We start from the raw sequence: 23,636 nt of genomic DNA, 5'->3' as shown, positions 1-23,636 counted from the left end.
CAAACTGTTTTTTTTTCTTTCAAACTGTCATGCTTAAAACATAATATTGAATCAAAATCAATGTTATTATGAATTATTGACCTATCCAAGGTTCTGATTACCGTATTTTTCGAAGTATAAGTCGCTCCGGAGTATAAATCGCACCGGCCGAAAATGCATAATAAAGAAGGAAAAAAACATATATAAGTCGCACTGGATCATGTTTTTTCTGTCATGATCTGTGGTCTGGATCATGTTTTTTCTGTCATGATCTGTGGTTTGGATCATGTTTTTTCTGTCATGATCTGTGGTCTGGATCATGTTTCTGTCATGATCTGTGGTCTGGATCATGTTTTTTCTGTCATGATCTGTGGTCTGGATCATGTTTTTTCTGTCATGATCTGTGGTCTGGATCATGTTTCTGTCATGATCTGTGGTCTGGATCATGTTTTTTCTGTCATGATCTGTGGTCTGGATCATGTTTTTTCTGTCATGATCTGTGGTCTGGATCATGTTTCTGTCATGATCTGTGGTCTGGATCATGTTTTTTCTGTCATGATCTGTGGTCTGGATCATGTTTCTGTCATGATCTGTGGTCTGGATCATGTTTTTTCTGTCATGATCTGTGGTCTGGATCATGTTTCTGTCATGATCTGTGGTCTGGATCATGTTTTTTCTGTCATGATCTGTGGTCTGGATCATGTTTCTGTCATGATCTGTGGTCTGGATCATGTTTCTGTCATGATCTGTGGTCTGGATCATGTTTCTGTCATGATCTGTGGTCTGGATCATGTTTCTGTCATGATCTGTGGTCTGGATCATGTTTTTGTTATTTTCTGTTAGTTTTAGGACTCCATGAGTTCCTGTTTTTGTGCACCCTTGTTTGTTTTAGTTTCCATGACGACTTATGATTTTCACCTGCCTCTTGCGCTCGGGACACACCTGTCTCTAATTAAGAGACTATTATTTAATAAAAAATGTACCCCGCAGTGAGCTGCGACACCCCCCCCCCCCCCCTCCCCCTCATGACAGAATGACGCCAGCATTCAGTTCTTCCGCAACTGACCACGAGGAGATGGAGACGCGCTGGCGAAGATGGAAGGCAGCCAGAAAGGCTTCGTTTCGCCGTCAGGACGCGTCTCCATCTCCTCGTGGTCAGTTGCTGCAGTATTTGCCCGCGTCCACCTCATGTTTGATGTGGTCGGTCAGATAGAGAAGGCATGTGTCAGTGGAGTGGTTAGTTCTGAAGTCAGATAGAGAAGGCATGTGTCAGTGGAGTGGTTAGTTCTGAAGTCAGATAGAGAAGGCATGTGTCAGTGGAGTGGTTAGTTCTGAAGCCGGATTGGAATTTGTACATGAGTTTATTAGTGGCAAGGTAACCATCGACCTGTTCATAAACTATTTTCTCCATTACTTTCAAAATGGAACTGAGAATAGAAACAGGTCGGTAGTTGCCAGGTTCTAATTTTCTTCCTTTTTTAAAGAGCGGAGTTACTATTGTTATTTTGAAAGGTGAGTGGATGGCCCAGGTGGGCCTTGTTATCTAATCACCTGTCGCCTTTATTAGCAGCAGCCGGGATGAGACACGAGGTTGGAGTTGGAGTGGGAGCCAGAGGGAGAGAGAGAGAGAGACACGACCAAAGAAAAATACATTTTGCTGGAAAGCAAAAGGCTCTCAACATTTATGCAAATAAAACAGTGTTGTACCTTGAAATCCGGGCTCTCGTGGCAGTGTGTGGTGGTCCGAGGAACCCACTAGAGGGCAACGTCGACAGTGGCGCTTTCTGGATGTTTTTTTAGAGGGTTTCATGGTCGCAATAGAGGACCCTCCATCTGATGACTCAATTGTTAGATATTTATTTACGATTTAGAATGCATTAAAAAAAACGCAAAACACAGATGCTTTCGTTTAAGGCACGCCTGATAACTTCGGGACTACATTTTGTGCCTTCGTTAAAAGCTAGTGCGAAAAGATGGAAAAGCGCGATTTACAGCTAAACATACAAGCTAACCATAATGAACCAGAACAAAACAAAAACTTATTGTACAATTTCCACTCTGCCGACCGATGGGACGCTCACATAATTTCGTTTAGATGAAGATTCAATCGCAATCCCTTACTAAGAGTTAAAACCAGCGTCTTTTTTACCTACCAAGTGAGAGATGCATAAATTATAATCTAAAATGTACTTTTACCAAGTTTGAGACGTAGCCAAAGTAGTTTGTCAACAATAGCAGCGTAAGTTAGCATTAGCTCGCTGCTATCAATGCGCCACAAAAATAGATAGTCTACATCAACTTCAGATCTATCCCTCATTTCAAAATGTTTTAGTTTTTTTATGTTGTTTTTTTGTTTGTTTGTTTTCCGCCCTTTTCTGTCAAACAAAACTGTTTTTAATGGCAAACACACAAAATATGCAAAATCTTCCACCAAAATTATTTTTCTTAATGGAATATTTGATGCGAAGTACCGTATTTTTCGGACTATAAGTCAGTTTTTTTCTTATACTCAGGAGCGATTTATGTGTGAAATTATCAACACATTACCGTAAAATATCAAATAATATTATTGATCTCATTCACGTAAGAGACTAGACGTATAAGATTTTATCGGATTTAGCGATTAGGAGTGACAGATTGTATAGCATGTTCTATATGTTATAGTTATTTGAATGACTCTTACCATAATATGTTACGTTAACATACCAGTTGGTTATTTATGCCTCATATAACGTACACTTATTCAGCCTGTTGTTCACTATTCTTCATTTATTTTAAATTGCTTTTCAAATGTCTATTCTTGCTGTTGGCTTTTATCAAATACATTTCCCCCCAAAAATGCGACTTATACAGACCACAGATCATGATCCAGAACACAGATCATGACAGAAATAACATGATCCAGACCACAGATCATGACAGAAAAAACATGATCCTGACCACAGATCATGACAGAAAAAACATGATCCAGACCACAGATCATGACAGAAAAAACATGATCCAGACCACAGATCATGACAGAAACATGATCCAGACCACAGATCATGACAGAAACATGATCCAGACCACAGATCATGACAGAAACATGATCCAGACCACAGATCATGACAGAAACATGATCCAGACCACAGATCATGACAGAAACATGATCCTGACCACAGATCATGACAGAAAAAACATGATCCAGACCACAGATCATGACAGAAACATGATCCAGACCACAGATCATGACAAATACTACCACCACCACGCTTGACGGTAGGAGTGGTGTTCCTGGAATTAAAAGCCTCACCTTTTCTCCTCCAAACATATTGCTGGGTATTGTGGCCAAACAGCTCTATTTTTGTTTCATCTGACCACAGAAATTTCCTTCAGAAGATCTTATCTTTGTCAGTTCCATATTATACAGTTGGACTTCAAAGCAGCTACACATGAATGGCGGGAGCAGAGCTAACGAGACGTCTGTTTACAAAAGCGCTCTAAATGATGTGTCTCTCCCAGGTGGCGCCACGTCCAACGAGCGCAAAGCCCTGATGTCAGAGTTAAAGATCCTGATCCACATTGGCCACCACCTCAATGTGGTCAACCTGCTGGGAGCTTGCACCAAGCCTGGAGGTGAGTTCTCCTCAAAAAGGGTGAAATCACTGAAAACACGTTTTATATTCTAGTTTCTTCAAAATAGCCACCCTTTGCTCTGATTACTGTTTTGCACACTCTTGGCATTCTCTCCTTGAGCTTCAAGAGGTAGTCTCCTGAAATGGTTTTCACTTCACAGGTTTACTTGACCCCTTAAATATGCTGTAGTCTGATATAGGGTTGTACGGTATACCGGTACTAGTATAGTATCGCGGTACTAATGAATCAAAAATGGTACTATACTCTGTTTAAAAAGTACCGGTTTCCAATTTATTTATTGACGGGTTTACGAGCAGAGAAGCATGTTCGGCAGCGCACACACACAGAGTACTTACAAGCAGACACAGTGTGGAGACAGAAAAGGAAGAATGGACGCATTTTGGCCTAAAAAGATAAAGGTGAAGTTATAACACTGAAACACCCTCAGGAAGAGGTGCTTTAAGACATGGCTAGCTAGCTAGCGGCTAAAGACGAATAAAGTGAGTTTCTTAGAAGTAGCATTATCACTGGAGGACGGGGAATAGCTAAACATGCTTCACTACACACCGTAGGAGGATACAATAGCTCACCGGCGTCACAATGTAAACAAATGCCATGGGTGGATCTACACCTGACATCCACTGTAATGATAGCGTATCTAGTCGATACTACTATGATTACATTGATATTTTTCCTTTTTTTAAAAAAAATTAATTATTATGTTCATAAACTCAGTAAATACGTCCCTGGACACATGAGGACTTTGAATATGACCAACGTATGATCCTGGAAGTACTTGGTATCGGATCGATACCTAAATGTGTGGTATCATTCAACACTAATGTAAAGTATCAAAGAAGAGAAGAATAAGTGATTATTACATTTTAATAGAAGTGTAGATAGAACATTTTGCAACAGAAAATAAGCAGATATTAACAGTAAATGAACAAGTAGATTAATAATACATTTTTACAGCTTGTCCTTTATAATGTGTACAAAATAATAGGTAGATAAATGACACAATATGTTACTGCATACATCTAATTAGGAGCCTTTGTTTGTTTACTTACTACTAAAAGACAAGTTGTCTAGTATGTTCACTATTTTATTTAGGGACTAAATTACAATAATAAACATATGTTTCATGTACCCTAAGATTTTTTTGTTCAAATAAAGCCAATAATGCCATTTTTTTGTGGTCCCCTTTGTTTTGAAAAGTATCAAAGTATCAAAATACATTTCGGTGCCAAAATATAGGTATTGGGACGACACTACTAGTGCTGAACAGCCACACTGGAAAAATACCTGCCTGTTACAGTATCAAAGTATTCCGGTACCGGTACAGGTACCAAAATCATCATCATCGGCGGTCACTCGAATGAGTATGACGATCCTCCTGGTAGGGGTGTTTCCCTTTATGGAGGATGCCTGTGCGTGACTTTGTTTAACGTGGGGAGACTGGTGCACAGACAGTCACCACATGATCTTTGACAGAATCGGGTCAGGGTCCAGTGGCATGGGGTCCAAGACGACTGGGGACCCTTTTCTGCTGCAGCCTTCTTCCGCCATCGCAGCCGTTGTGGTAGTTCTTAAATCTACCGTCTTCCGCCTGCTCCGCCGTTGAGGTCTTCACCGTATCCCTGGCTAGGGGGCAGTCAGGTACTAGGCCTTTGCCAAGGGCCACCTAGGGTAACAGTAGTAAATGGGTTAATCTACCAGTGCCCCAAGACCCCATAGAGGAGCCTCCACTGCCGGATGCACTTTAACGTCATGCCAGGACACGGTACCAAAATGTTGGTATGCACTGCAAAAAGTCAGTGTTTAAAAACAAGAAGAAAAAAAATACAAAAATGAGAGCTATTTTACTTGAACTAAGCAAAATTATCTGCCAATAGAACAAGAAAATTTGGCGGGGTTTGGTGGTAGCGGGGGGGGTGTATATTGTAGCGTCCCGGAAAAGTTAGTGCTGCAAGGGCTTCTGGGTATTTGTTCTGTTGTGTTACGGTGCCGATGTTCTCCCGAAATGTGTTTGTCATTCTTGTTTGGTGTGGGTTCACAGTGTGGCGCATATTTGTAGCAGTGTTAAAGTTGTTTATACGGCCACCCTCAGTGTGACCTGTATGGCTGTTGACCAAGTATGAATTGCATTCACTTATGTGTGTGTGTGTGTGGAAAAGCCACATATATAAGGCCTACGTCCGCGTTTTACCAGATATGTACCGCTCCGTACAGCGGCGTTTTAAAAAGTCATTCATTTTACTTTTTGAAACCGATACCGATAATTTCCGATATTACATTTTAAAGCATTTATCGGACATCTCTAATCTTGACATAATGATATGCGCTCGGCATCATGATTTTTTTTTTGTTCATGCTTGAAGTAAGAAATGATTACTTTAAAAAAGTAGTTTTATACTTGTGAGTGTTGATGACACAGCTTTGCAACACTTGATATTCTAGTTTCAAGCATGTTTTACTTAATATAGGTCATCAAATCTCAGCAACAAGCTGTAATATCTTACTGAGATCATTTAGGACCAAAACCCATAAAACAAGTAAAGCACTCCAACATAAAATCTGCTTAGAGAGAAGAATGATCTTATCAGACAGAAAATAAGCACATATCAGCCTTATTTGAGATATTTCATCTTACTTAGATTGCAGTTTTTACAGTATGGGGACAACCCTAATACGGCATACACTGCAAAAAGTCAGTGTTCAAAAACAAGAAAAAAAAATACAAAAATGAGTGGTATTTTATTTGAACTAAGCAAAATTATCTGCCAATAGAACAATCAAATTTGGCTTGTTAAGACTTTCCAAAACAGGTAAAATTAGCTAACCTCAATGAACCCAAAAATACCTTCAAATAAGTATATTCTCACTAATAACTTTTCTTGGTAGGAAAAAAAGAGACCTTTTTGCTCAATATGTTGAAAAATATTCTTAAATGAAGTAAATGCTAGTGCCATTATCTTGACATAATGATATGCGCTCGGCATCACATTTCTTAAAACCAGCAAATTTACCGTATTTTTTGGAGTATAAGTCGCACCTGCCGAAAATGCATAATAAAAAAGGAAAAAAACATATATAAGTCGCACTATGAAAAAAACTGCGACTTATAGTCCGAAAAATACGGTATACTAAAAACGAATTTATTGTTCTTAATGGAAAGGCAACAAGGAAACCGCTTGTTACTCTCGGGGTCTACTAGCCGCTCAGGCAAATCATATTGTCTAAAAATGCATTTTTCCATGGATAACATGACATCATCGCGCCAAGTGCGTGCTCTTTCAGTCAATTAGTGCGCATATATACAGCCCGGTCTCTGGCCAAAACATTTTTAATTGTAATTTTGAAGAATTTACCTGAATGTGCATGAATTATTTCTGTTCAAAATAGTTAGAAATGTCACATGTTAAATGTTTAAATATTAACTGTCAGTTTGCTGTACTATATGAGTACCTATTTTCTATTGTTTCATTGAAAATAAAACAGCTAAAGTCAATTTGGCTGTCATCTGTTTTAATTATGAGACACAATTGTGTCAAAATCATGATTTTTTTTTCATGCTTGAAATAAGTAATTATTACTTTAAAAAAGCAGTTTTATACTTGTGAGTGTTGATGACACAGCTTTGCAACACTTGATATTCTAGTTTCAAGCATGTTTTACTCAATATAGGTCATCAAATCTCAGCAACAAGCTGTAATATCTTACTGAGATCATTTAGGACCAAAACAAGTAAAACACTCTAACAGAATCTGCTTAGAGTTAAGAATTATCTTATTAGACAGAAAATAAGCAAATATCAGCCTTATTTGAGATATTTCATCTTACTTAGATTGCAGTTTTTACAGTGTGGGGACAACCCTATTACGGCATACACTGCAAAAAGTCAGTGTTCAAAAACAAAAACAAAAAAATACAAAAATGAGTGGTATTTTATTTGAACTAAGCAAAATGATCTGCCAATAGAACAAGAAAATTCGGCTTGTCAAGACTTTCCAAAACAGGTAAAATGAGCTAACCTCAATGAACCCAAAAATACCTTCAAATAAGTATATTCTCACTAATAACAAGTGCACTTTTCTTGGTAGAAAAAAAAGACCTTTTTGCTCAATATGTTGAAAAATATTCTTAAATGAAGTAAATGCTAGTGCCATTATTTTGACATAATGATATGCGCTCGGCATCACATTTCTTAAAACCAGCAAACTTACCGTATTTTTTGGAGTATAAGTCGCACCTGCCGAAAATGCATAATAAAAAAGGAAAAAAACATATATAAGTCGCACTGGAGCCCGGCCAAACTATGAAAAAAACTGCGACTTATAGTCCGAAAAATACGGTATACTAAAAACTAATTTATTGTTCTTAATGGAAAGGCAACAAGGAAAGCGCTTGTTACTCTCGGGGTCTACTAGCCGCTCAGGCAAATCATATTGTCTGAAAATGCATTTTTCCATGGATAACATGACATCATTGCGCCAAGTGCCAAGTATCACCCTTATTTGAGATATTTCATCTTACTGAGATGTCAGTTTTTGCAGTGTGGGGACAACCCTAATACGGCCCAGTCTTATGGATCTGTAATCTACGTAAACAGGGCCGTTGATGATGATCGTGGAGTTCTGCAAATACGGCAACCTGTCCAACTACCTGAGAGGCAAGAGGGAGGACTTTGTCGTCTACAAGGTGAGTCTCAAACCCGGGATGTGTCGCGGGGCCACGTTTGAACGCCGCGTTTTCTGTTCAGAGCCAGGACGGCAAGGGGGTGTCGCCGGACACGGGCTGCGAGCTGAGCGAGCTGATGAAGCGCCGCCTGGAGAGCGTGGCCAGCACGGGAAGCTCGGCCAGCTCGGGTTTTATCGAGGACAAGAGCTACTGCGACTCGGAGGAAGAGGAAGAAGGTAAAGCATTCCGTTCACCACCTCTGATAAGACGTTTCCTCCTCCTGTCCAGCAGTACAATCACTGCAACAAACCCCACTGGGTCTGGAGGCGTGTTTATTTCCTGTGCCGACCCCCTGCGTCTCGCCCCTCGCGCTGCGGAGGTGTTATTTCTCTTTGATTAGTTGTTTACTCAGGTGGTAGGGCTTCTTTTGAGAGCCTGACCCGCGTCCTACCACCCCCCCGTGCACACGTTTCACCTGACGTCTGGGAAAAAAAAAATAGTACCCATTGTAATTTATGCTTTCCTCTTTTAAAAGGATATCTTGAGAGGAAACACATCCACACTTAGTTGGCGTCGTGGGTGTCCTAATAGGGACACTGTTGTACAAAAAAGCCAAAAGCAGTGAAGTTGGCATGTAAATGGTAAATAAAAACATCCTTTTTTAACTTATATTCAATTGAATAGACTGCAAAGACAAGAGAAAAAAAAATGCTTTTTTTTTTTTGCAAATAATCATGAACTTAGAATTTAATGGCAGCAACACATTGCAAAAAAGTTGTCACGGGCATTTTTACCACTGTGTTACATGGCCTTTCCTTTTAACAACACTCAGTAAAGTTTCAATGTAATTCTTTCCCATTCTTGCTTGATGTACAGCTTAAGTTGTTCAACAGTCTCCCTGTCTGCTATTTTAGGCTTCATATTGCACCACACATTTTTCAATGGGAGACAGGTCTGAAATAAGCAGGGGCGTCCGTGATAACGTGGCTTGGATGGCAACATATGTTGTGCCAAAACCTGTATGTTGTCATGTTTTGTTTTAGTCATGTTTTGTTTTGTTTAGTTATTGGACTCTTTAGTTACTGGCTTTTCACTCCCTGGTCTTGTTTCCATGGTTACCCAGTAGTTTCACCTGTTCCACGTTTGGACTCATTGTGCACTCTTGTTTGTCACCATAGCAACCCATTAGTTTTCACCTGCCCTCACGACTCACGCACCTGTCTTTAATCATGTCACTATTATTTAAGCTTCCAGTTGCCAGGCTGTCTGTCTGGTGACATCATACCCCTGACACTCTGCTTCCCACTCTGTTTACCTCTGCGCACTTCATGCCATGTCCAAGTAAGTTGTTTCTATTCATGCCACAGTTAGTGACTTTTGTTCATGTCCTTAGTTTTTTGCCCACGTGCAAGTATTTGTTTCATTTTGTCAAGTTTGTACTTCCGACTTGTGCGCGCCTTTAGTTTGTTCCTTTTATTATAGTAAAAATAAATATGTACACCCATTCCCGTCTCGCACGAGCCAACTTTCCGTTGCCTTCTGGAAAAACAAAATCCAAGGACCAAGTCTTGACATCTGTACCTTTCAGCATTAATAGTGCCTTCACAGATGTGTAAGTTACCCATGCCTTGGGCACTAATACACCCCCAAACCATCACAGATGCTGGCTTTTCCACTTTGCACCTATAACAATCCGGATGGTTCTTTTCCTCTTTGGTCCGGAGGACACGACGTGCACAGTTTCCAAAAACAATTTGAAATGTGGACTCGTCAGACCACAGGACACTTTTCCACTTTGCATCAGTCCATCTTAGATGAGCTCAGTCCTAGCAAAACCGACAGCGTTTCTGGGTGTTGTTGATAAATGGCTTTGGCTTTTGCGTAGTAGAGTTTTAACTGACACTTACAGATGTAGAAACCGACTCTAGTTACTGACAGTGGTTTTCTGAAGTGTTACTGAGCCCATGTGGTGATATCCTTTACACATTGATGTCACTTTTTGATGCAGTCCCGCCTGAGGGATCGAAGATCCGTAATATCATCGCTTACGTGCAGTGATTTCTCCGGATTCTCTGAACCTTTTGATGATATTACGGAGCATAGATTCCTTGCAATAGCTGGTTGAGAAATGTTGCTCCTAAACAATTAGCTCACACATTTGTTGACAAAGTGGTGACCCTCGCCCCGTCCTTGTTTGTGAATGACTGAGCATTTCCTGGAAGCGGCTTTTATACCCAATCATGGCACCCACCTGTTCCCAATTAGCCTGTACACCTGTGGGATGTTCCAAATAAGTGTTTGATGAGCATTCCTCAACTTTCTCAGTCTTTTTTGCCACTTGTGCCAGCTTTTTTGAAACATGTTGCAGGCATCAAATTCCAAATGAGCTAATATTTGCAAAAAATAACAGCATTTACCAGTTTGAACATTAAATATCTTATCTTTACAGTCTATTCAATTGAATATAAGTTGAAAACGTGACAACTTCACTGGTTTTGGGGTTTGTATAACAAGTTGTAAAATACCAACAAAAGGCTTGTTTATGTCGACATGTTGTCGTATTGTCAACAGCAAGAGGACTAGTTACTGAGCATTAAAACACGTGCCCACAGTGACTCCCTGTTCAGTGCAAAATAAGCTTTCAAAACGTAACTTGGAGTCTACGTCAGCAACAGAATTGTCTCAGGTGAAAGTTAGAATCACAGTCAATTTGCAATCGATGGCTTGTGTCACTTTCAGTTTCTGTTGTTTGCTTAGTGGACCTAAATGGGCTCCACAGCTTGGGGGCCACTTGCGGACCAAAGTTTGTTTAGTATAGTACAGGGGTCGGCAACCCGCGGCTCCGGAGCCGCATGCGGCTCTTTGATCACTCTGATGCAGCTCAGCTGCGTCCTTGACGACCCATTTTCCCGGGAGATTTCCGGATTTCGGTGCCTCTCACAGAAAACTCCCGGGTATAATATTCTCCGATTTTCACCCTACCAACAATAATTAGGGCATGCCATTATTGTACAGCATTTGGCACCCTCTACAATCTGTACAAATAGCGTGCCAGCCCAGCCTTTAGTTATATGCATCTTCTGCTTACACACGTTAGTGACAGCAAAGCATGCTTGGTCAACAGCCACACAGGTTACACTGACGGTGGCCATATAAAACAACTTTAACACTCTTACTAATAATGCGCCACACTTTGAACCAAAACCAAACAAGAATGACAAACACATTTCGGGAGAACATCTGCACCTTAACACAACAGAACAAATACCCAGAATCTCATGCAGCCCTGACTCTTCCGGGCTACATTATACACCCCTGCTACCACCACCACCACCCCCCCACCCCCTCCGTGCGTCGGTTGAGGTGGGCGGGGTTTGGTAGCGGGGGTGTACAATGTAGCCCGGAAGAGTTAGGGCTGCATGGGATTCTGGGTATTTGTTCTGTTGTGTTTATGTTGTGTTACGGTGCAGATGTTCTCCCAAAATGTGTTTGTCATTCTTGTTTGATGTGGGTTCACAATGTGGCACATTATTAGTAAGAGTGTTAAAGTTTTTTTATACTGCCACCGTCAGTGTAACCTGTGTGGTTGTTGATCAAGTATGCCTTGCTGTCACTTACATGAGCAAGCGGAAGCCCACACAACGTGTGGCTAATCAGGCACGCTGGTTGTAGTGTGTGCTATATGCTGTACCATCTCGGCACGCATGACGCTGACAATCGCCATTCATATAAAACCCGCGTGCCGCACCAGCATTCCAATTCCTTATTAAGGTGTGGGCAGCGTGGCTGAGACCCCTGGTTTATACATAGCACAAAGCAAAAAAAAAACTTTGTATGCAGTGTTGTTTCATTTTAAATTTCAAAAAAAATTTGCGGCTCCCATTGTTTTCTATCATTTGTGAAACTGATCAAAGTGGCTCTTTGACTGGTAAAGGTTGCCGACCCCTGGTATAGTAGAACTGAAATGAAGAAAAAATAATAGTATTATTAATATAATCATAATAATAATACTATGTAATAATAATGAGTGACATATTAATATGACATATAATTAGAAATACATTATAGTTCTAATAATAATAATGATAAACCATCTGACTTGGTTATTATACATACAGTACATATTTTTGTTAGAAGTTATCATAGCTGTTTCTGTTCTTTTATTCATACTTAACTATCCTATTTTATTTATACTTGTTTACTCAGTGTGCTGTGATGCGTTTGCCACGTTCTTGTATACTGTATATGATATGTTGTATACTGTATATGATATGTTGTATACTGTATATGATATGTTGTATACTGTATACGATATGTTACATACTGTATATGATATGTTGTATACTGTATATGATATGTTGTATACTGTATATGATATGTTGTATACTGTATATGATATGTTGTATACCGTTTATGATAAGGTGTTGTTACTATTAGATTAGATTAGGTGCGTCCAACCTTTTTGACTGGAGGGGCCGCATTGGGCTTAAAGAATTTGGCCGGGGGCCGAATGCATGCATGCATATATATATATATATATATATATATATATATATATATATACATATATATATATATTTATTTATTTATTTATTTATTTATTTAAAACGGAAGTGTTTTAAATGTAGAAAAAAAATCATAATATGACCCCTTTAATGCGTGTTATAATCCGGTGCGCCTTTTGTATGAAATTAGACCTGAATAGACCCGCTCATCGGCAGTGCGCCTTATAATCCGGTGCGCCCTATGGTCCAAAAAATACAGTGTATATATATTTCGGCTTTTTAGTATCAAACTGGCCCCCGCTTCCTTTCATTTTTTCGTTCGCGGCCCTCAGTGGAAAAGGCCTGGACAACCCAGATGTACTGGAATGATATTTTGTTTTGTTCCGCAGAGTCCGAGGATTTGTACAAGCGAGTCCTGACGTTGGAAGATTTAATCTGCTACAGTTTCCAGGTGGCAAAAGGCATGGAGTTCTTGGCCTCTCGCAAGGTATCCCAAATCACTTTATGTAACAAACGTTCTTCCATGCGGAGTTGTTTGCGTGATTAAAGTCCGCCGCCTTCTCACGACTGTCATATTCCGACACGTTTCAAGCTGTACGGGTTTTATTTTGGAGACAAAATGTTTATTGTCGTGCAACACGAGCTGAGTGACTGGGACTGATTTAGACAAATCCAGTCATTGTGACAGAAGAAAATGTACAGGCCATTTTTAGTCCTTTTGTTTGAATCACTGATGACTTAACCACGTGTTCCCTTGCAAAGCTGATATCAATTATAGCACTTGAACTCAAACTTGGCCTCCAGTCACCAGTCTTTGTTTCTGCCTTCCATCAGTGCATTCATCGGGATTTGGCCGCACGAAACATCCTTCTCTCTGAGAATAATGTGGTGAAAATTTGTGATTTTGGACTGGCCAGAGACATCTACAAGGACCCTGATTATGTGCGCAAGGGAGATGTAAGTATCAATCAATCAATCAATCAGTCATATCTAGTCTTAGACCTAAATTGGTCAGATCTAGCATTAGACTTAGATTGGTCAGATCTAGTCTTAGACTTAGATTGGTCAGATCTAGTCTTAGACTTGGATTGGTCACATCTAGTCTTAGATAGAGATTGGTCAGATCTAGTTTTAGACTTAGATTGGTCAGATCTAGTCTTAGACTTAGATTGGTCAGATCTAGTCTTAGACTCGGATTGGTCACATCTAGTATTAGATTGGTCAGATCTAGTCTTGGACTTAGATTGGTCAGATCTAGTATTAGACTTAGATTCGTCACATCTAGTCTTGGACTGAGATTGGTCAGATCTAGTATTAGATTGGTCAGATCTAGTCTTAGACTTAGATCGGTCAGATCTAGTATTAGACTTAGATTCGTCACATCTAGTCTTGGACTGAGATTGGTCAGATCTAGTATTAGATTGGTCAGATCTAGTCTTAGACTTAGATTGGTCAGATCTAGTCTTAGACTTGGATTGGTCACATCTAGTCTTAGACTGAGATTGGTCAGATCTATTATTGGATTGGTCAGATCTAATCTTAGACTTAGATTGGTCAGATCTAGTCTTAGACTTGGATTGGTCACATCTAGTCTTGGACTGAGATTGGTCAGATTTAGTATTAGATTGGTCACATCTAGACTTAGACTTGGATTGGTCACATCTAGTCTTAGACTGAGATTGGTCAGATCTAGTATTGGATTGGTCAGATCTAGTCTTGGACTTCGATTGGTCAGATCTAATCTTAGACTTGGATTGGTCACATCTAGTCTTAGACTGAGATTGGTCAGATCTAGTATTAGATTGGTCAGATCTAGTCTTAGACTTAGATTGGTCAGATCTAGTCTTAGACTTGGATTGGTCACATTTAGTCTTAGACTGAGATTGGTCAGATCTAGTATTAGATTGGTCATGCTCGTCTTAGACTTAGATTGGTCAGATCTCGTCTTAGACTTGTATTGGTCACATCTCGTCTTAAACTGAGATTGGTCAGATCTCGTATTAGATTGGTCAGATCTTGTCTTAAACTTAGATTGGTCAGATCTAGTCCTAGACTTGGATTGGTCAGCTCTAGTCTTAGACTTAGATTAGTCAGATTGGTCAGATCTCGTCTTAGACTTACATTGGTCAGATATAGTCCAGCGGCTGGTACCAAAACCCCAAATATTTATACTCCATAAAAACTAGGTTGGTGTGCCTGGGCAAGGATGGTTTCGCCCTATCGTTGTGAGATATGATGTTTTGATGCGCGGGATTCCGACTATTTTGGAGTCAAATCAAAGTGTATTTATATAGCCCTTAATCACAAGTGTCTCAAAGGGCTGCACAAGCCACAACGACATCCTCGGCTCAGATCCCACATCAGGCATCAGGGCAAGAAAAAACTCAACCCAATGGGATACAATGAGAAACCTTGGAGGGGACCCCCTCCTTGGACCAACCCATCTGTGGTCACCTAATAACCTCTCCACAAAGGAGAGCAGAAAAGAGACGGCAGATCAACTGGTCTAAAAGGGGGGTCTATTTAAAGGCTAGTGTATACAAATGAGTTTTAAGATGGGACTTAGATTTAAATGTCTGAGACTGAAATATTGTGACGTATGGACAGCTGAGTGAAAAATCCTGAGTCTCAACGCTCTGTTTTTCAGGCCCGGCTGCCGCTCAAGTGGATGGCTCCCGAGGCCATTTTTGACAAGGTGTACACCACTCAGAGCGACGTGTGGTCCTTCGGCGTGCTCATGTGGGAGATCTTCTCTTTGGGTAGGTGTCACGTGGGAAACTTTGCGTTAATGAGGAACAAATGTTTTAAAAGGGGAATAGTTTCATCCTAAGTCCCATCGCAAACTGCTACGATTTTGGTTGTTATTCTACTTAAAATGTACGTTTTGATAGTAATTAGAAATCTGATTGAAGTAACATACTAATTCACAAACACTAAGGTTGTCCCGATACCAATATTTTGGTACCGGTACCAACATTTATTTTGTGTTACTTGTGTACAGGGGAAGAAGACGGTACAGAAAACACGGACGTCGTTTAACTCTATATTTATTTATATACAATAATATGAAGTGTGAACTAACCCAAATAAGTGTATGGTGTGCGACTATGTGTGGGGATTAAATGTTGAGTGTGGTTCTTGCCCGTAAAAGGGTGGAGTGCCATCTCCGGGTTGGGGAGGAGGCACTGCCCCAAGCTGAGGAGTTCAAGTACCTCGGAGTCTTGTTCACGAGTGAGGGAAGAGTGGATGGTGAGATCGACAGGCGGATCGGTGCGGCGTCTTCAGTAATGCTGACGCTGTATCGATCCGTTGTGGTGAAGAAGGAGCTGAGCCGGAAGGCAAAGCTCTCAATTTACCGGTCGATCTACGTTCCCAACCTCACTTATGGTCATGAGCTTTGGGTTATGACCGAAAGGACAAGATCACGGGTACAAGCGGCCCAAATGAGTTTCCTCCGCCGGGTGGCGGGGCTCTCCCTTAGAGATAGGATGAGAAGCTCTGGCATCAAAGTACAGCTGCTGCTCCTCCACATGGAGAGGAGCCAGATGAGGTGGTTCAGGCATCTAGTCAGGATGCCACCCGAACGCCTCCCTAGGGAGGTGTTTAGGGCATGTCCGACCGTTAGGAGGCCACGGAGAAGACCCAGGACACGTTGGGTAGACTATGTCTCCCGGCTGGCCTGGGAACGCCTCGGGATTCCCCGGGAGGAGCTGGACGAAGTGGCTGGGGAGAGGAAAGGTACTTTTTAGAGGCGGTATAGTACCAAATATGATTCATTAGTATCCCGGTAGTACCGGGATACTAACCCAAAATTAATGCATTCGTTCTTTCAATTTCAATAGGAAAAAAATACAAATATTTTACACTGTAATATTATCTGATTATGCCAAATTGTATATTATTAAACTGTATTACAAAAATATTTTTGTTTGGATAAAAACAATGAGTTATGTATCTGCTTGTCACCTTTATTTATCGCTAGTTTTTAAGCCAAAATGCGTCCATTTTCCCTTTTCTGTCTACACTAGTGGTTCTTAACCTTGTTGGAGGTACCGAACCCCACCAGTTTCGTATGCGCAATCACCGAACCCTTCTTTAGTGAAAAATAAAATATGTTTTCTTAATTTAATCTTAATTTATAAATATTAATCATGAAATGATGTTATTATAGTAAAGAAATACTAATAAAGATATATTTTACAAACAGAAAGTTACAGGAATGTACACATGATCCCATGTTTACATCTCATTGTGCAACATGTGAATGTTTTAGTGGGAACTAAATGCGATATCTGAAAGGGGTACAAATTATTTCCAAAGCAGGACCCCAAACCCAGACATACAATACTAGTACACAGCTCATGAAAAACAATATTTTTTGTTATTGTCATTGTAAGTGGGCCAAAACACTTATATTAGAAAATAATGTCATGGAAATGACTGTTGTCATTTGATTATAATAATAAAACATTTGACTTGTTATTTAGTCAGGTTTGGGACAGGTGTGCTGCAGGTATGGCCACAGTGCATTTGCACGTTGTTTGGGGGTATGCATAAGGGAGAAGTTTTTATTTACACGATGAGTCAGGTGTGTCTTGACCTCCGCCGAACCCCTGAGGCCGACTCACCGAACTCCCAGGGTTCGATCGAACCCAGGTTAAGTACCACTGGTCTACACACTGTGTCTGCTTGTAAGTACTCAGTGTGTGTGCGCTGCCGAATACGCTCCCCCGCTCGTAAAACCAGCAACGTCACGACCTAACGACATGCCCATTTAAACAACAGTTACTGGTTTTTGGGCACAGAAAGCCTGTCAAAAATACTGAATTAATAACAGCTGCACATTTTGAACCGAGCATGGTGTGGAGAAATTAGGCAGTTAATTTCTTTTTTCCTTCGGGTTCCTACATGGGTGCATTAAGCCTGGCATCATGCCGCGTAATAGTGTAATTAAACATGTCCCACATGAGGAAATCATGTGTAAGCATCCAACATACAGTCCAAAAAAAAAGAAAACAATCACCTGCTATTAAAGCTCGCCAATCTGCGTCGCCAGGCAGCCAATCACAGTGCGACTGCGTCCCCCCCTGATGTGAAACCACCTAAAAGGAGCATTGTGTGCAGTATTGACTGCACTGTGAAATATTGCACGCTCCAACGCCGCCACGGGAAGCCGAGCACATGTTAAGAAAGCAGCAACAAAAAGGCCTAAATGGACTCGCGGCGTTTGAATAGAAAAGTGTGACAAACGGCGCAGTCTTTAACGCTGTGACACATTGCCCTTTCGCCTGCATTCTCCTCCGCTGCCTTTTTATACCCAGAGAAACACGTACTCACACATCTGGGTACGGTTAGTCGGACGAATAAATCTCAAAAACGACGACGCAAAACTGAAAATGAGCGAAGTTTGTTGGGCGTCGTCCATGGAGCTACTTCACTGACTTGGAGACGCATGTGTCGTCTGACTCGCAAATATTTCGTGGGGTTCTTCCAAAAAAACCTCAAACGTGATATTTTATTTTAGACGGTTTATTGCTATTTTGTCACGGGGAACTGAGAGCGAGCATTCCCATTTTATCACCAAGGTTAACGTTGGGAACTAAAAGGGGGGAAAAAACAACTTGCTTGTGCTCGCTCAATTTGGAGTATTTTTATGTAGAGTGGAAGTTGCGTCCTCACACTGTCAGACACGGCAGGTTTTAATTATCATATGTTTTTAACAAAATCAATCAATGTTTATTTATATAGGCCTAAATCACAAGTGTCTCAAAGGGCTGCACAAGCCACAACGACATCCTCGGTTCAGAGCCCACATCAGGGCAAGGAAAAACTCACAACCCAGTGGGATGTCAATGTGAATGACTATGAGAAACCTTGGAGAGGACCGCAGATGTGGATGACCCCCCCCCCTCTAGGGATCCTAATTAGTCTACATTAACATATTGTGTCATTTATCTACCTATTATTTTGTCTACATTATAAAGGACAAACTGTAAAATTGAATTATTAATCTACTTGTTCATTTACTGTTAATATCTGCTTACTTTCTCTTTTAACATGTTTTATCTACACTTCTGTTAAAATGTAATAATCACTTATTCTTCTCTTCTTCGATTTTTTACATTAGTTTTGGATGATACCACAAATTTAGGTATCAATCCGATACATTGGATCACACATTGGTCATATTCAAAGTCCTCATGTGTCCAGGGACATATTTTCTGAGTTTATAAACAAAATATACATTAAAAAAAAACTAAAGAAGATTTTGTGATGCTAAAAAATATCGATGTAATCATAGTAATATCGACTAGATACGCTCCTGTACTTGGTATCATTACAATGGATGTCAGGTCTAGATCCGAACATGCTCCTCTGCTCGTAAAACCAACAATGTCACGACATGACGACGACGGGGGGGGGTTGGGACCGGTACTTTTTAGAGGCGGTATAGTACCAAATATGATTCATTAGTATCGCGGTACTTTACTTGTACCGGTATACCGTACAACCCTAACTTAATGCGTTTGTTCTTTCAATTTTGATACAGATATTTTACACTGTGATATTATCTTATTATGCCAAAATTGTATATTATTAAACTGTACGACAAAAATATTTTTGTTTAGATAAAAACAATTAGTTATATATCTGCTTGTTACCTTTATTTATGATTTCAAAGCAAGTTATCCATCAATTTATGCATAACAAATCTAATAAATAAATACATCTGCAATTATTACCCGCATTCCGAATTGACACCCTTGTTTTCAATTATCTTTTATACTGCTTGTCCAATTCGTCCTAACAGGTACGTTTTGGGAATACGGGAGGAAGCCCACACTAGCACAAACAAAACATGCAATTATAATAATGATATTTCTCTCCTCCGTTAGGTGCATCGCCGTACCCTGGTGTCCAAATTGACGAGGAATTTTGCTGCAGACTGAAAGAGGGCACCAGGATGAGAGCTCCAGAATACTCGTCCTCTGAAATGTGAGAACTTTTGTCTTATAACCTGATTCCTTGTATTTTTGTGGCAATTTGTTTCAGACATGGAGGGCTTATGTATATGTGCTTCATTGCAAACTGCATGGAAATGACCCACGCTGTGTGTTGGAACTGCTTGCAAGCAGATATTTAACACATACGGAGCATTTACGGCTCATTTTTAATAGATCACTTGTTGTGGGTTATCCAGTGAAAGGTTGTACAAATACTTTCTAGTTAAACTCCCTAATGTACCGCATACATGTCTCAGAAACAGGCATTTTGCAGATACTAGTATTGGTGACAAAGCAGCACGGTGGTGATGTTGTTCGTGTCCGTGCCTCACAGTGAAAAGGTCCTGGGTTCAAATCCTGGGCCAGGGGTCTTTGTGTGTGGAGTTTGCATGTTCTCTCCGGCTTCCTCCCACCTCCAAAGACATGCACCTGGGGATAGGTTGATTGGCAACACTAAATTGGCCCTAGTGTGGGAATCTGAGTGTGAATGTTGTCTTGACTATCTGTGTTGGCCCTGCGATGAGGTGGCGACTTGTCCAGGGTGTACCCCGCCTACCGCCCCGAATGCAGCTGGTATAGGCCCCAGCACCCTCACTACCCCGATTGGGACAAGCGGTAGAAAAATGGATGGAACTGCTTGCAAGCAGATATTTAACAGATACAGAGTATTTAAGGCTCATTTTTAATAGCTGACTTGTTGTGGAAGGTTATAATGTGGGTTGTCCAGTGAAAGGTTGTACAAATACTTTTAAAGTCCTTAATGTACCACTCACCTGTCTCAGAAACAGGCATTTTGCAGATACTAGTATTGGTGACGAAGCAGCAAGGTGGTGGTGTTCTTCGCGTTGGTGCCTCACAGTGAGAAGGTCCTGAGTTCGAATCCCTGGCCAGGGGTCTCTGTGTGTGGAGTTTGCATGTTCTCCCTTTGGGTTCTCTCCGGGCTCTCCGGCTTCCTCCCACCTCCAAAAACATGCACCTGGGGATAGGTTGATTGGCAACTGTGATGAGGTGACGACTTGTCCAGGGTGTATCCCGCCTACTGCCCCGAATGCAGCTGGGATAGGCTCCAGCACCCTCACGACCCCGATTGGGACAAGCGGTAGAAAATGGATGGATGGAAATAATACTTAATCATGTTTAGGGTTGCAAAGGGGTGGAAAGTTTCCGGTAAATTTCCAGAAACTTTCCGGAAATTTACCGGAAACTTTCCACCCCTTTCCGGAAATTTACCACGAGAAGTTAAGCTCGGGAAGTAATTTTTGGATTATTCAAAGTTGGAAACCGTCCATCTTATTCTGTAGAACAAGATGAGAAGCTTGTAAAAGACTAATGCAATGCCACACACAGATATAAATAGTCAGCTAAACAACTGGAGTAGTCTTTAAAAATATTTGACTGATGGACAAATGAATAGAAATGTTCTAGACAGTGCGCCTTATAACCCGGTGCGCCTAATGTACAGAATAATCCTGGTTTTGCTTACTGATGACCTCGAAGCAATTTTTTTTGGTACATGGTGTAATGATAAGTGTGACCAGTAGATGGCAGTCACACATAAGAGATATGTGTAGACTGCAATATGACTCACGTAATCACCACCAACATTTTACATGTTTCACTGAAAATATAGAACATTACACACGGTGCTCAAAAATCTATCAAAATGTTTTAGTGGGACTTTGGTAAGCTATGAAGCTGCACCGCTTGATGGATTGTACTGTGCTTCAATATAGGAGTATTATTATGGTGTGTGTATAAGGTAAGACATATTATCTGGCGTTTTGTTTGGTAATATTATGTAAAAGAAACTTTTCTTACCTTCTCGTACCTGCTGATGTGTATTTGGGATCTGCATAAATCCTGAAAATTTGCGCGCGTTTGCCTTTGAAGTCCGTCTCGACACCGTAGTCGTTAAGCTTCTTCTTTTTCTCTATCTTCTTGTTATGGGACATTCATCCTCCACTGTTGCCATTTCTAATATAAAGTAGTGTAAAGTTCTTACTTATATCTGTCAGTAAACTCGCCATGAAAGCCCTAAAGCATACCGGTGTGGTGAGTTTACATTATTCACCCAAGGAACTTTAGTTATTAGAGAGTTCCGGTCGGACGGTTGCCGAGTGAGCCACGGATGAGGAGATGCTGCTCCGTTATTGATTGAAGTAAAGTGTGAATGTCATTAAAACAGTTAGCGCCATCTTTTGACACTTCTTCCACCCCCGTCCTTGCACGCTACACCGCTACAACAAAGATGATGGGGAGAAGACGCCGTCGAAGGTGAGCCACGTAAATAAGACCGCCCACAAAACGGCGCATCCTGAAGAGACTGTCAGAAAGTCATGTTATGTAGACCAGTGGTTCCCAACCTTTTTTCATAAAGCGCCACACATTTTCAATGGGAGACAGGTTTGGACTACAGGCAGGCCAGTCTAGTACCCACACTCTTTTACTATGAAGCCACGTTGATGTAACACGTGGCTTGGCATTGTCTTGCTGAAATAAGCAGGGGCGTCCATGGTAACGTTGCTTGGATGGCAACATATGTTGCTCCAAAACCTGTATGTACCTTTCAGCATTAATGGCGCCTTCACAGATGTGTAAGTTACCCATGTCTTGGGCACTAATACACCGCCATACCATCACAGATGCTGCCTTTTCAACTTTGCGCCTATAACAATCCGGATGGTTCTTTTCCTCTTTGGTCCGGAGGACACGACGTCCACAGTTTCCAAAAAAAAATTGAAATGTGGACACGTCAGACCACAGAACACTTTTCCACTTTGTATCAGTCCATCTTAGATGAGCTCAGGCCCAGTGAAGCCGACGGCGTTTCTGGGTGCTGTTGATAAACGGTTTTCGCCTTGCATAGGAGAGTTTTAACTTGCACTTACAGATGTAGCGACCAACCGTAGTTAATGACAGTGGGTTTCTGAAGTGTTCCTGAGCCCATGTGGTGATATCCTTTACACACTGATGTCGCTTGTTGATGCAGTACAGCCTGAGGGATGGAAGGTCACGGGCTTAGCTCCTTACGTGCAGTGATTTCTCCAGATTCTCTGAACCCTTTGATGATATTACGGACCGTAGATGGTGAAATCCCTAAATTCCTTGCAATAGCTGGTTGAGAAAGGTTTTTCTTAAACTGTTCATCAATTTGCTCACGCATTTGTTGACAAAGTGGTGACCCTCGCCCCATCCTTGTTTGTGAATGACTGAGCATTTCATGGAATCTACTTTTACACCCAATCATGGCACCCACCTGTTCCCAATTTGCCTGTTCACCAAATAAGTCGTTGATGAGCATTCCTCAACTTTATCAGTATTTATTGCCACCTTTCCCAACTTCTTTGTCACGTGTTGCTGGCATCAAATTCTAAAGTTACCGGTAATGATTATTTGCAGAAAAAAAAAAAGTTTATCAGTTTGAACATCAAATATGTTGTCTTTGTAGCATATTCAACTGAATATGGGTTGGAAAGGATTTGCAAATCATTGTATTCCGTTTATATTTACATCTAACACAATTTCCCAACTCATATGGAAACGGGGTTTGTATTAAAAAAAGATCGAAAATAGACCATTCATCGACAGTGTGCCTTATGGTCCAGGAAAGTACAGTATATGCTTTCTGTTACGGCTCTGATACTTTGGTCAAGGGAGGACCTTTCGGTGATTTTTAAAGGGGAACATTATCACCAGACCTATGTAAGCGTCAATATATACCTTGATGTTGCAGAAAAAGACCATATATATTTTTTAACCGATTTCCGAACTCTCAATGGGTGAATTTTGGCGAATTAAACGCCTTTCTATTATTCGCTCTCGGAGCGATGACGTCACATCGGGAAGCAATCCG

The 23,636-nt window shown here is 40.8% G+C and overlaps 1 protein-coding gene across 1 annotated transcript in view; it reads left to right on the top strand.

Annotated features, from left to right (window-relative positions):
- LOC133579764 (vascular endothelial growth factor receptor kdr-like) overlaps nucleotides 1-23,636 on the top strand; it is a 101,477-nt gene that overhangs the window by 22,670 nt on the left and 55,171 nt on the right. The window contains exons 7-13 of the mRNA XM_061934116.1: nucleotides 3,481-3,594; nucleotides 8,207-8,295; nucleotides 8,357-8,510; nucleotides 13,169-13,266; nucleotides 13,614-13,736; nucleotides 15,427-15,538; nucleotides 19,676-19,775. Of these exons, the coding sequence (XP_061790100.1) occupies nucleotides 3,481-3,594; nucleotides 8,207-8,295; nucleotides 8,357-8,510; nucleotides 13,169-13,266; nucleotides 13,614-13,736; nucleotides 15,427-15,538; nucleotides 19,676-19,775 (790 nt within the window). The remainder of the gene's footprint in view (nucleotides 1-3,480; nucleotides 3,595-8,206; nucleotides 8,296-8,356; nucleotides 8,511-13,168; nucleotides 13,267-13,613; nucleotides 13,737-15,426; nucleotides 15,539-19,675; nucleotides 19,776-23,636) is intronic.

This window comes from Nerophis lumbriciformis, unplaced genomic scaffold (genome assembly GCF_033978685.3).
Source record: "Nerophis lumbriciformis unplaced genomic scaffold, RoL_Nlum_v2.1 HiC_scaffold_45, whole genome shotgun sequence".
NCBI classification, from domain to species: Eukaryota; Metazoa; Chordata; class Actinopteri; order Syngnathiformes; family Syngnathidae; genus Nerophis; species Nerophis lumbriciformis.
This window is presented reverse-complemented; position numbering and strand designations above follow the sequence as displayed.